Genomic DNA, 13,454 nt, shown 5'->3' on the forward strand with positions numbered 1-13,454 from the left:
CCCGCGAAGACAAATTGGGCATCAAATTCATGTCATTACTAGAATTGCAAATTGTCTTCACTTTTAATAGTATCTTATTTTTTTAAATATTTGACCAGTTTTTACTTGTCTGATTTGAAAACGAGTTATTTGTCAGTTTGTTTTGTAGCTTTCACTGTATATAATATGAGGTGCATTTATTTGGGTTGACAGTCATAATGGCCCTCTGAAAGATGCTATGACTATAATGTGGCCCGCGAAAAAAATTTGTACTTTGTTCAGTTCGAGAGAAGTTCTTTCTCTTTTAAACTTGTAGTTTCTATTCATAAATTGTTGTTGACCGCGACAGTTTTTCTTTGATATAAAGTGTTACAGAAAAGGCATACATGTTGAAGTAGTTGCACATAAGTTATCCCATATTTACTCAATGTTTGTATAAGTAGACTTGATGCAAGTTATCTCACATTTACTTAACGTTTGTTGGAGTGTATGCACGAGAGGTATCCGATTATTTACTTATTTATTATTGTGTGATACTTAGCAAGAAAGTCTAGAACATTGTTTTACAGGGACACGGCACCCAGCACGTTTGGAGATCGCAGCCTAGGACGAGGCTGCTAACCAACTAAGGACAGACTCTGCATTGCTGGGGACACGAATCGGCCAAGGCCTCGCACCACACAACATCCTTTAGTTTGCTAATCAGCATTGCTACAGCCACAATCTCCCCTCCCTTTAGCGTAGCAACGCCTTTTGTAACCAGGGCAACCCAAAATAAAAAGAGGAGATAACGGAAGAGGAGCTCAGAATTGGTGGAGGTCTGTAACTGGGCCTTCTACGTAATTCTCCTCGCGAGCAAAAGATATACTGTTTGTCTTCTCCTTTTCTTTCAGTGTGTAAAATAATGTCTGATGGTACTTAGACCTGACAGTTTGGCACCCCTAGAAGAACGGCACGAGTGGGAACGTTTATGCACTCGTACCCAGCCTTCAGTGCGGAAGCTGAATCCTGTCTGCGTCACCTTAACCTAAAGTTTCATAAATATTCAGCAAAACTAAATACTGTACAATATGATTTGGACATGTTCAAAAGAGTGAGTAGATCAGTAAAAATATAAAATGGTTACTGGTAGTGTTGCTTATCTGGACGATTAACATATGTTAACATATGAGTGTATTTAGTTTTTCTGGTGTATTTAGTTTTTCTGGTCTGTTGGATTCTCATTTATTAGATTAAACATGTGCCTTGGCATCGTGATGACTTTGTTTCCACTTTGTTTGTCTGGAGTATACCTTCCACAACTTCCACAAATAATTTAACAAAACATGGAAAACAGTACTCCACCAAAAAACGTATACACTGCCACACTCCAGATGAGAAAAGTATAAACCAAAGTACACAAAGCCAAAACCAAGTGACTTGATATTGTTGCGCTGGCCTTCTGTTACCAAACGGACTCAGAGTTTGTCTAGTGGATAATGCAGGGGTGTCAAACTCATTGTTTTCGCTGGCCGCATTGTAGTCATAGCTTCTTTCCGAGGGCCATTATGACTGTCAACCCAAATAAATGTATGAGCACCTCATATTATATACAGTAAAAGCTACAAAACAAACTAACAAATAACTCATTTTCAAATCAGACGGTGAAAACTATAGGTATATATATATATTCCTACTGTTTGGCACACAAATGTTGGGGAATGCAAAACTCCCACAGAGCTTCTCATCTTTTTGGCTAAAAATGGAAAATAGAAAGAAAATAAATGTATTTTATTGATTGATTGATTTTTTATTTTCTAAATTCAAAACCCAGAAAGCAGGACCAATTAAATTCACTTCTAAAACATAAATAACAAGGATGAAGTCACTTAGTGACAATGAGCCAAAAGACCCGAATAAATAAATCCACCAATTTTAATCATGCAATGAAATTCAGTTCAACAACATGAACATGGATGAAGTCACTTAGTGATAAGGAACTAACTGACCAAAATAGAAAATAAATACACCTTAATCATGTTTATCTAGGGAAAACATTCAGCAAATATTTTATGTACACTATATACAAAGTTACAGTGTCATCTCTCAATATTCTTCACTTGTTCACACTCAGGAATAGCATGTGTTAAAAGACTGTTGGTTTTGCCTTTGTTGAATAGTTTAATTAACATGGACTTGGAACAACAGGATAAAAGTTTAAACATCCTCGGGGTTGCTTTATAATGGGTTAACCAAGCTCTCTCTAAGGGCTTGCAGCAATGTGAACCTGGACATGCACACTTGAGAGCAGCTGTTCAGATGATCACACATTCCAACTGACAGACTCCATAAGCTGTTACCCAAGAACGGTGAGTCTTTAAAATTATCATTCATTTATTTCACATTTTTAACTACGTGAGTTACGAGGGAGCCTATCAAAGTACACAATTGCTTGCAAAATAATAATAATGCTAATTGTAAGTATTAATAAATAATCTGATGCACTTGAAAGTCGAGTATATTTTTCAATTATATATTTTTTCCTGAATTTCTTTTTTTTTTTAAGAATGTAAAAAGAACCTGTCAAACATTCGACCAGTTTTCTAATAATTTAGTTTACTGTGATAAAATAATGACCAAAAAGTTTTACTGATATCTGACTACCTTCAAGTTTCATCGCAGATAATTGCAGAACTTATTGCAATGTTGTTTCAAATGTTTTTTATGTAAATGACTTATCCATCACGAGATACAAAAAAAAAAACAATGACATTAAAAAACAATGACATTCAATGACATGAACTGCTAATTTTTGGCCCGCTGCAGCTTCCGATGAAAAAACTAACATGATTTATCTCTGACTCCTCAAGTCAATCAATATTAGTCTGAATAAACAATCAATCCATACCCAACTATTAGAATGGATTAAAATAGCTTGCACATCTACCTCACCAAAACAAAATACCGTAATGGCCCAAACATAAGATGGTGTTTTTTGCATTAAAATCAGACTGAAAAAGTGGAGGTCGTCTTACATTCGGGGTCTATTCTTGCGAGATGCTCTTGGAGGTGGACTTTATGTTGATAAGTCCATCCATCCACCCATCCATTTTCTATACCGCTTGTCCCTACGGGGGCTGCAGCAGTCCCAGCAGTCATCGGGCAGTATAGCGGGGGACACCCTGAACCGGTTGCCAGCTGGTCGCAGGGCACACAGAGACATCCACACTCACACCTAGGGGCAATTTGGAGTGCTCAATCGGCCTAGACTGCATGTTTTGGGGCTGTGGGAGCAAACCGGTGTGCCAGGAGAAAACCCATGCGGGCACGGGGAGAACGTGCAAACTCTACACAGGGAGGGCTGGAGGTGGTATCGAACACGCAGCCTCCTAATTGTGAGGCGGACGTGCTAACCAGTGCGCATCGTGCCACCGGTATGTCCAAATATAATTTCAAATTCTAAAGTGAGAGTTTTTTGTCCCGTAGAATGATGGAAGAAGAATCAGCCAGCGAGCCGACCACACAGACCTTTGCTGTGGCTGACTATGTAGTCTTTGCTTTGATGCTCCTGGTCTCCATGGCCATAGGACTCTATCAGGCTTTAAAGAAGCAGCCACACAATGATAGCACCGATGACTTCTTCACTGGTGGTCGCAGTATGTCAGCGGTGCCCGTTGGACTCTCCCTCTGTGCCTCCTTTATGTCAGCGGTTCAGGTTGTGGGAGTTCCTTCAGAAACTTATCGCTATGGATCCAAATTCTTCTACATGTGCCTTGGACAAAGCATCAACTCTGTGATGACTGCTTACTTGTTCCTGCCGGTTTTCTTTCGGCTTGGAATCACGAGCACCAATCAGGTTGTAACTGACTTTCTTCTGTATGAATGTAAATTCTGTATGAATTGCATACAGATGAACAGCGTAATTTTATTTCACATTTTACTTGGACCATGGGACGGAATGCCCATAATTATAAACATGTCTGTCTGACGTGCATCAAAGCTCTGTCTGGCGGAGGAAGGCACTGGCTCTGTTATTATTATTATTATTATTATTATTATTATTATTATTATTATTAAAACATGATGTCCTAGACCAAAAAACAAGGTCAGACATCAGAATCAGCACAAAAAAAATAATCTACAACAGTTGGCTTAAATCTATTTTAAATGTATTTAAATTTTTAATTTAAACATTTTGTAAATAAAATGTTGACCAGTGTAACTGCTTGGTGCTACGAGGTACCTTAAGGGAGACTATTTCTTATGTGACTATGTGTCCAGTATTCGTCTAACAAAGTGAATGAATGTTGATAATGAATCTGATGATTAAACCAAATGCATATAAAAGGTGAAGAATGATCAGGAATGTTATAAGTGTGGCCTGTCTGCCCATCACAGTATCTGAAGATGAGGTTCGGCAGAGCAATGCAGGTGCTGGGAAGTGTCCAGTTTCTTCTGGCGACAGTAAGACAAGCACACACACATTTTCGTTTTATTTGCTTAGTTAAATCAGGACCTATCAGTATTTCTATTTGTGTATGTGTATCTAAATGTGGTGGCAGGTGGCATGTATATGGGCATGTATGTATATGTATGAACACTAGGTGTTGTAAATATATGCATTTGTGTATTTAAATGTATGCATGTGTACTGCATATGCCTACATGTAAGACTTTAAGGCAAACAGGTTAGTGCATTTACAAGCTATTTAGCTTTAGCCTTAACCCTTTCGGTCAGCTTTCTGAACTTTGAGCCTTAGGGCTCTTTTCATTTTGTTTTGTTTTGTTTCTGTTATTTATTTATTTTTTTATTCACCTTCTGTGGATGCTTTTGTACTGAATATGATGTATATATTTTGCTGATTGAAATGAACTAAACTAAAACTAAAAAAAAAGGTAAAAAGTTGTGCTTGCCGCTATCAGACAAGTTAAGTTTGCACATCATCTTATCCACCAATATTGACATCAGCATAATCCCAATAGAAATCGTGTAATTAGTTCAACATGAAAATGACTACAAATTGTGTAGAGTTACCATCATTGTGGTTGAATAAACAATATTAAATTAGTTGTAGAATTGGTTTTAAAAAGGAAGACTGTACTTTAATCTCCAGTGGGGAGAAAAAAAAAATGCTATTACCATATTTTCCGGACTATAAGTCGCTCTGGGGTACAAGTCGCACCAGCCATAAAATGCATAATAAAGAAGAAAAAAAACATATCTAAGTTGCATCGGCGTACCAGTCGCATTTTTGGGGGAACTTTACTTGGCAAAATACAACACCAAGAACAGACATGAATAGGCAACGACAGGCTATGCTAACGTTACATAAACACAAACGAGGAACTGAGAACGTTCCTGACGTAACATATTGACAGTTATTCACATCACTATAACATAAATAACAAGTTTATCAAACCACCCGTGTCATTCCAAATCATTAAATCGGTCGAAATCTTCGTCCTCTGTTGTAAACGAACGCCACTGCTGACTCCAGAAGTGCATGCGGCGCTGACGTCGGACTCATCGTTGGTTGCGGTTCCAATTATTCCACAGGCCAATATAACTATATAAACTATATATCAAATAACTATAACATGAATAACAAGTTTATCAAACCACCCGTGTCACTCCAAATCATTAAATCCATGCAAACCTTTGACCTCTGTGTCACTTATGAACAACTCCGCTGACATTTAGATAAACAAACAATCACATCTACTGACAATTTGATGTGGTCAATCGGCTAACTGTTTCTCTGTTTATTTGCTTTCCTCAGGTGCTGTACACAGGGGTAGTCATTTTTGCACCAGCATTGATCCTCAACCAAGGTGGGTAAGAGGGCTTGCTCAGATGATCCATCCATCCATCCATCCATCCATCCATCCATCCATCCATCCATCCATCCATCCATCCATCCATCCATCCATCCATCCATCCATCCATCCATCCATCCATCCATCTTCTTCCGCTTATCCGGGGACGGGTTGCGAGGGCAGCAGCTTTAGGAGGGACTCCCAGACTTCCCTCTCCCCAGCCACTTCATCCAGCTCATCCCGGGGGATCCCAAGGCGTTCCCAGGCCAGCTGAGAGACATAGTCTCTCCAGCGCATCCTGGTTCATGCCCGGGGTCTCCTACCAGTAGGACATGCCCAGAACACCTCTCCAGGGAGGGGTCCAGGAGGCATCCTGATGAGGTGCCGGAGCCACCTCATCTGGCTCCTCTCAATGTGGAGGAGCAGCGGCTCTACTCCGAGTCTCTCCCGGATGACCGAGCTTCTCACCTTATCTCTAAGGGAGAGCCCGGACACCCTGCGGAGGAAACTCATTTCGGCCGCTTGTATCCTGGATCTCGTTCTTTCGGTCACGACCCATAGCTCGTGACCATAGGTGAGGGTAGGAGCATAGATTGACCGGTAAATCGAGAGCTTTGCCTTTTGGCTCAGCTCTCTCTTCACCACGACGGACCGGTACAGAGTCTCTTCACCCGAGTATCCAAAACACGCGGCCGCAAATCCGATGACATGACTGCAAAGTCGATCATCGAACTGCGGCCTAGGGTGTCCTGGTGCCAAGTGCACACATGGACACCCTTACGTATGTTTGAACATGGTGTTCATTATAGAAAATCCGTGTCGAGCACAGAAGTCCTACAATAGAACACCGCTCGGGTTCAGATCGGGTGGGCCGTTCCTCCCAATCACGCCTTTCCAGGTCTCACTGTCATTGTGATGTCATTGTTTAAATTTATTAACAATGGTTTAATTTGTCTGATTGACCTTAACAATATGATGTACCTCATATTAACAATTAGTGGCTTCCACCCAAGGTTCCTCTCTTTATTTTCCTTCACAGCAACTGGGCTCAATATGTGGCTGTCCCTGTTTTCTACCGGAATTATCTGCACCGTGTACACAACCCTGGTAAAGTCAATAATCATTTCCATCATCTAATCAACCGTTGACAAATACTGCACTAGAAACTTGTTACACACGTCTCAAGCTATCCCTGTGTGGCTAAGTATCCCTTGTATTATTGGTCTGTTATAGGGTGGCATAAAAGCTGTGATCTGGACAGATGTGTTCCAGATTGTTGTCATGTTTTCTGGCTTTGTGGCAATTTATATCCGTGGCATCGTTCTGGTGGGTGGTCCTGCAGCAGTGCTGGAAATTGCAAACAATGGATCGCGGATTAATTTTAATGCGTAAGTGACAACAACTTCCTTAGTCAAAGACTAATCTTTGTATGACGATAGAGCCATCTGATCTTTCACTAGGACCCACATAGCATATGTGTAGAGCACTATGTAGCATAGCATTAGTGTTGAGTTTTGGGAAATAAAACAAACACTAGTTTTTACTTTAGAAATAAATGACCAAACAAGTAACTGAATTAATTTGGAAACGGTTGGAATCAATGCCTCCTTTGTCAAGGTGTTTTTAATCACTTAACAATACCAAATAAACAAAAGTAATTAGTTAATAAACAGTAATCAATGGAAAATGCTTCTCTAATACACTTTTATGTGCAATACAATTTCTCCAGAAATTGCTAATTCTAGTTGTATTTAAAGTGGCTATCCTCGGATCACGTTTGCACAGTTTTGACATCGACCCACGACGACGTTACACCTTTTGGAGCTTGACTGTTGGGGCTTCACTTTTGTGGCTATCCATGTATGGAGTAAACCAAGCTCAAGTCCAACGTTACGTTTCCTGCAGAACCGAAAGAGAGGCCCAGTGGTGAGTCATTTTGGTAATGCTTATGCTAATTTCCACCAGTGCTGAAATATACCATAAATAAAACATAACCGGAATCCCATCCTTTAATTAATCCTGGCTTCACAGAATTTTTTTGCAGCTCGTCTTAAATTTGGCATTATGACTTCTTGCAGGGCAATATTTGTCAATCAATTAGGTTTGGCCCTAATTGTGGGGAGTGCAATTTTCTGCGGAATCGTCATGTTTGCTTATTATATCAAATGTGATCCACTGATGTCTGGCAGAGTGTCTTCTCCTGATCTAGTAAGTTGAATGCTGCTTGGTGTTGTCTTCTTGGTATTACCATAGTTTTCACTTTTTGGCTTTTATCAGTGACAAACCAGTGTGATGGAAAAACAAACAAATGTAATTTAGTGGTTCATTTGTATAAGTGCTTCAGTTTCTATGAAGTTATACAGTACAGTGTTGAAAACTGATAGATATAGCTAGCCATTGTGAAAATACATTCTAAATTAGCTGGCATTAATGCTTTGTATCTCTCCTCATTTTCATGTTGCAGTATATGCCATACTTTGTGCTGGATATATTCCAGAACTATTCTGGCTTTCCGGGTCTTTTCCTGGCCTGTGCATACAGTGGCACTCTGAGGTATTTCAATCTTGAAAAAAAAAAAATCGAGTGTTTAATAGGACTGCCCGTCACTATATGAAACAGGCATTGTTAGAGGAGCAAAGTTATACAGTAGGTTGGGAATCACTTGTCACTTGTAGTACTGCAATGATAACGAAAAAAAAAATGAAACGTTGAAAGAATTTCCTTTATCTATATTGTATCTTATGTAGCACAGTTTCCACAAGTATCAATGCAATGGCTGCAGTCACGATGGAGGACCTCTTTCAACAATATGTGCGCCACTTGAGCCAGAAGAAACAACTCCTCATTTCCAAAGGGCTGTGTAAGGTTGAATATTACCGTATTTTCTGGACTATAAGGCACACCTAAAAACCTCAAATTTTCTCAAAAGCCGACGGTGCGCCTTATAGTCACATGTAATAAAAAAATCATTCAACTTTCATAAAATTGTTAATTTGTTATTATTTTAATCTTCAATTTTAACTTTTAAAGTTTACTGATCTATCTGAGTGTTTTGTTTTGTACTTATTAAAGTAAGCTTTACATGTTTATTTTGTTTTGTGTAATATTAACATTACTGATATATTGTTATTGTTTTCACTATTTCAAGTTATTATATTGTGATTGCATTAATGGTGCGCCTTATAGTTCGGTGCGCCTTATATATGGACAAAGTTTTAAAATGGGCCATTCATTAAAGGTGCGCCTTACAGTCCGGAAAATACGGTACTCATCCATTCATTCGTTTACCATTTCCTTAGTCCTATTTGTTTAAACTGGACTAAACTGAGTATTCTGTATAGTGTGAGCACAACAGGCTGGTGGTACGAGATGTCACATACAGTGAGGACAAAATAATGCTGATTCTTTCTTTTTATTCTTTTTCAAGCCTTTTTCTATGGAGTTGCTTGTATAATCATAGCTGTTCTAGCCTCATTCATGGACTGGGGAGTTCTTCAGGTAAATAATCACATTACCAATATTGCGTATGGCATCACCTTCGAAAGTTGAATCCATTCTGTGATGCTGGTTGACTTCCAAATTGTTGTACTTTCTTGTTATTTTTCTCATTTGTTCCATACTCTTTATTTGTCTTTATTTTGCTCTCTCCTCAGGGGTCCTTTACAATCATGGGTGTGGTCAGTGGTCCATTACTAGGTGTATTCATCTTGGGGATGTTTTTTCCTGCCTCAAATAGAGTGGTGAGGTTAGGTTTTTATGCAATATGATGGAGCTTTAGAAAACACTTCAAGAATTGTTCCAAAATTTGAATTGCACATTTTGACGTTTCAGGGAACATACCTAGGAATAGCAACTGGCTACTGTGTCTCGTTGTGGCTGGCCGTTGGTTCCACTCTTTACCCACCCAGTCCAAGGACCATGGGCGTGCTGCCTAATTATGCAGACGAGTGTGAACCTGCAAACATCACCCTGAATGGCACTCAGCATCAACATGCGATGTCAACCCTACCTCAAAACGACAACCCACAGTCAGTTATACCTAACAAGCAATTGTCATTGTTTTTCCATTCTGAAATTAATTAAATACACACAAGCAAAAAATATGTGTGTGGATCTGATGATTTTAGTAATGTCCAAGACATCCAGACAGACAAGATATTTATGGATATCTTTTCCAACATCTAGGGGCCTGGATAACTTGTACTCCATCTCCTATCTTTATTTTGGTGCCCTGTCAACAAGCTCAGTTGTTCTAGTTGGGCTCCTCATGAGCTATGCGACAGGTAAGCATACACTATAAAGACACTTAGGGCGCAATAATAAATAGCAATGTGATTATTTCGAATATTTGCTTGGTAATACATATCTTCTCGTGTCTTATGTGTCTTTTGGCAAAAATAAGTGTAAATTTGAGGGATGCATTTATGGAGGTTGAATCAGTTTTATAGTGTTTCTTTCATTTTAATGTTATTTATTGATATATATATATTTTACATCACATTATTGTGAAAGTGAGCATATTTCTCCCAACATGCAGGACCAACAAAGAGAGTCGATATTAAAGAGGGATTATTATGGTGGGACTTGGGTAAGAAACAAGCAGTCATCCAATCACAGCATGGGGTAAGTGATGATGTCATATTCCCTTGAGTTCTCAAGAATAATAAATAGTAATGGATGGATGAATGGACTTGTTAATATAAAAATAAACAACAAAAAACTTCTACCATTTTGTATGTATATTTATATATATTTAGTACATATATTTTATATGAAAATGTTTATATTTGGAATTACGTTGTCAGGACATAGTTTATAGTGTAAAAGTAATCCATTCACATATACCTATGAATAGCAAAATTAGAGAAAATGATCATTTTGCTACTTTTTACTTATGCTTGAGTTATATTATTCTAAACCAACAATACAGAATACAGTTTTGGCTGTTCTACCCACAATTGACAGTGACCCTTGAAAACATCAGTTACAACTCCTTTTTTTTTCTTTTTCAGGGTACAGAAAGAGAGTGTGTGCCTATGATGGAGCTGCAACAAAGTGACGAAAACCCACATACAAGAAATGGAAAACCTTAACATCACTAAGTCCATTGTGCTGGAGCTGCAAGAAAATGATAAAAAACACATAAAAGAAATAGAAAACCAAGACTACTAAGTACATTGTGCAAGTGTAAACAGAAGTTTTTATCCCAAGAATATACTGTATACATGCATTGTTTCAGAACTAATTGCGTGCTTTCTATTTTACCTGATGGGATTCCATAATATAAATTAACAACCAAATTCTTCTTTCAGCCAACTTCTGTAATAAGTCACAGCGCAGACTTGACAAACGATGTCCGTTTGTCTCTCTCTGTGCCAGCCTTATGTCAGGTGTCAAGGTTTTGGAGTTCCAATACAAATGTCCATATTAGAACTGCCAAGTGCTTCAAGGAAGACTATTACTGGTGTAAATGAGTCCAGTATTTTTCTTGACAAAATGTTGAAAGAATGTTGGTTGTGATCAAACCAAATGAATATAAGCGGTGATGAATGATTCGGAATGTTATAAGTGTGGCCAGGCTATCTAATGTCACTATAAAAAATTAAATTTGGTGGAGAGATGAGGCTGCTCGGTAGTGTCGAGTTTCTTGTGGCCACAGTAAGACAAGCAGACACTTGCCTTATCCCTTGCTGTCATTTAGTGACTTGAAAATTTTAGACTAAATTGTATGGATGACCCTTAACTTTTGACCGGTAGTGTAAGTATTGAACACATTTAAGAAAAGTAGGTTGAAACCAGATTGAAAATATTGGTTTGGATGTAGTCTGTATTTGTACTTTGAATACATAAGTATGCATTGAAATTCAAATCACCTTCTATTTATACAAGCAGATTGAAACCAAAGGTTGAAAATATTGGTTTAGGTGTAGTCCACTGGTGTCAAACTAAAGGCCCAGGGGCCAGATATGGCCCGCCACATCATTTTATGTGGCCCGTGGACAAATTTGGCATCAAATTCATGTGTCATTACTAAAATTGCAAATTGTCCTAACTTTTAAAAACCATCTTTTTCAAATAGTTGAACAGTCTTTACTAGTCTAATTTGAAACAAGTTATTTGTCCGTTTGTTTTGTAGCTTATACTGTTTAGAATATGAGGGGTTCATACATTTATTCGGGTAGACATAATGGCCCTCCGAAGGAAACTATGACTACAATGCGGCCTGTGACAAATAGTCTATATTTGTATTTTAAATACATAAATATAAATTAAAATTGCCTTCTGTGATTAAAAAAAATGTATCTACTAAATGATCATTAGAGCAGGGGAATTATTAACAGAAGTACAAAACAGCAGCATGTTACTGAATACTGAACACCTTTATTGCTCAAAATCACTAATCACAATAGGATAGAATTGAATGTCACATTAGCACCAAGGATAAATTTGTAGATTGGGGTATTTTCATGTTTTGTACTCCTCTTTACGTCTGTTTGGGAACTAGGCAAACCTTTCTGTGCCACAGTTGGAGCTCTTTTCTACCCTTAATATTCAACAACAAACTGTCCACTGTGATATTTCATACTTTATTTTGCAAATAGTTTCAAAGGTTTCAGATATAATTTCAGTTGTGATGAGTTATTTGAACCATGTGTTGCCCAATGGCAGAAAACCTACCCAGCATTCAATATTAAATAAATGGGCGAATTGTGTAGTAAACGAATTTACAATAAGCATAACTTTACACTTTGTTCGTATTTGACCATTGTAGAGTACAAAATCAACATTGCATTGTTTGCAGCAGTTGCCGGTGTAGCTTGGATGTGATGTTGTGTGCCTTCAATTGTTCTTGGTGGAGCTCGAAGCAACTTCCGCGTGGACGGGCGTCCCGGTGAGTCACCATTCTTCTGCGGCCCTGTTCGAGTCCTCGTCGGCTACGGCGCAGTCGAGACGCTCCACTCCGGGAAGCGCCAAGTCACTTTTGTTTAGCTTCTCCAGGAAAGACGACAGCAATCGTTTGTTCAAATGGTCCGTCAGGGTTCTCTCCTCTTCGACGCGCGCAGTCTCCGTATTTCTTGCCGACACAGCTTCTTCCGCACGGTGGTTCAAGCTCAAGCCGTTCAGCTGCTCTTGCTCGGCAGGCAGATCGGTCGAGCTCACGACCTCCGTCCCCGACTCTGAATCCATTTGCGATATCAATGTGGTCTGCAAAGCAGCATTTTCCAGCTCTTTCAATCGCTTACTGTCAAGGACAGGGACGGGAGATTGGTTTCCTGTAGCAGGGTTGTTTTGAGGCTGTTCACCGCTTGGGTCCATGGTGCTGAGCTTAAGACCAGCAAATAGCAATGCGGATAAAAATAAAATAAAAAAAACACGGTTCTGCTAAACACTGGGCGCTGTCGCCGCCTTGTGGCCAACAAGTCAACTGCTGTGTACAACCAGCAGAGAACTCAATGTTATGGAGTTAATAAATTGCACCGTAAATATATTTCCAAAAGATGCAATTAACATGGAATTTTCACCAGATCTTGGAAACAACCCATTATCCCAAGTAATTCAAACATACGAAGAAAATAAAACAATTACAATCAGAAAATTAAGTTGTGCGTATTATGTGAAATGACATTGGGGTTATTGAACATACATGCCAACTGGTATTTAATTAATACCTTGCTTTTG

General features: G+C 38.8%; 1 protein-coding gene across 1 annotated transcript; it reads left to right on the forward strand.

The window, feature by feature from the left end:
- Nucleotides 1-2,093: 2,093 nt before the first annotated feature.
- Nucleotides 2,094-13,115, forward strand: slc5a5 (solute carrier family 5 member 5). The gene is given in 17 exon segments (XM_088395336.1): nt 2,094-2,327; nt 3,445-3,814; nt 4,357-4,422; nt 5,738-5,789; nt 6,814-6,881; nt 7,008-7,162; nt 7,560-7,700; nt 7,853-7,982; nt 8,239-8,327; nt 8,522-8,634; nt 9,202-9,272; nt 9,428-9,514; nt 9,606-9,802; nt 9,960-10,057; nt 10,312-10,397; nt 10,787-10,840; nt 10,842-13,115. Coding segments are annotated over 16 exon segments (1,881 nt in total). The 5' UTR covers nt 2,094-2,327; nt 3,445; the 3' UTR covers nt 10,947-13,115.
- The last annotated feature ends 339 nt before the right edge of the window (nt 13,116-13,454 follow it).

The sequence above is a fragment of the Syngnathus floridae genome, chromosome 13, assembly GCF_059516105.1.
Source record: "Syngnathus floridae isolate MCC-2025c chromosome 13, RoL_Sflo_1.0, whole genome shotgun sequence".
NCBI lineage: Eukaryota > Metazoa > Chordata > Actinopteri > Syngnathiformes > Syngnathidae > Syngnathus > Syngnathus floridae.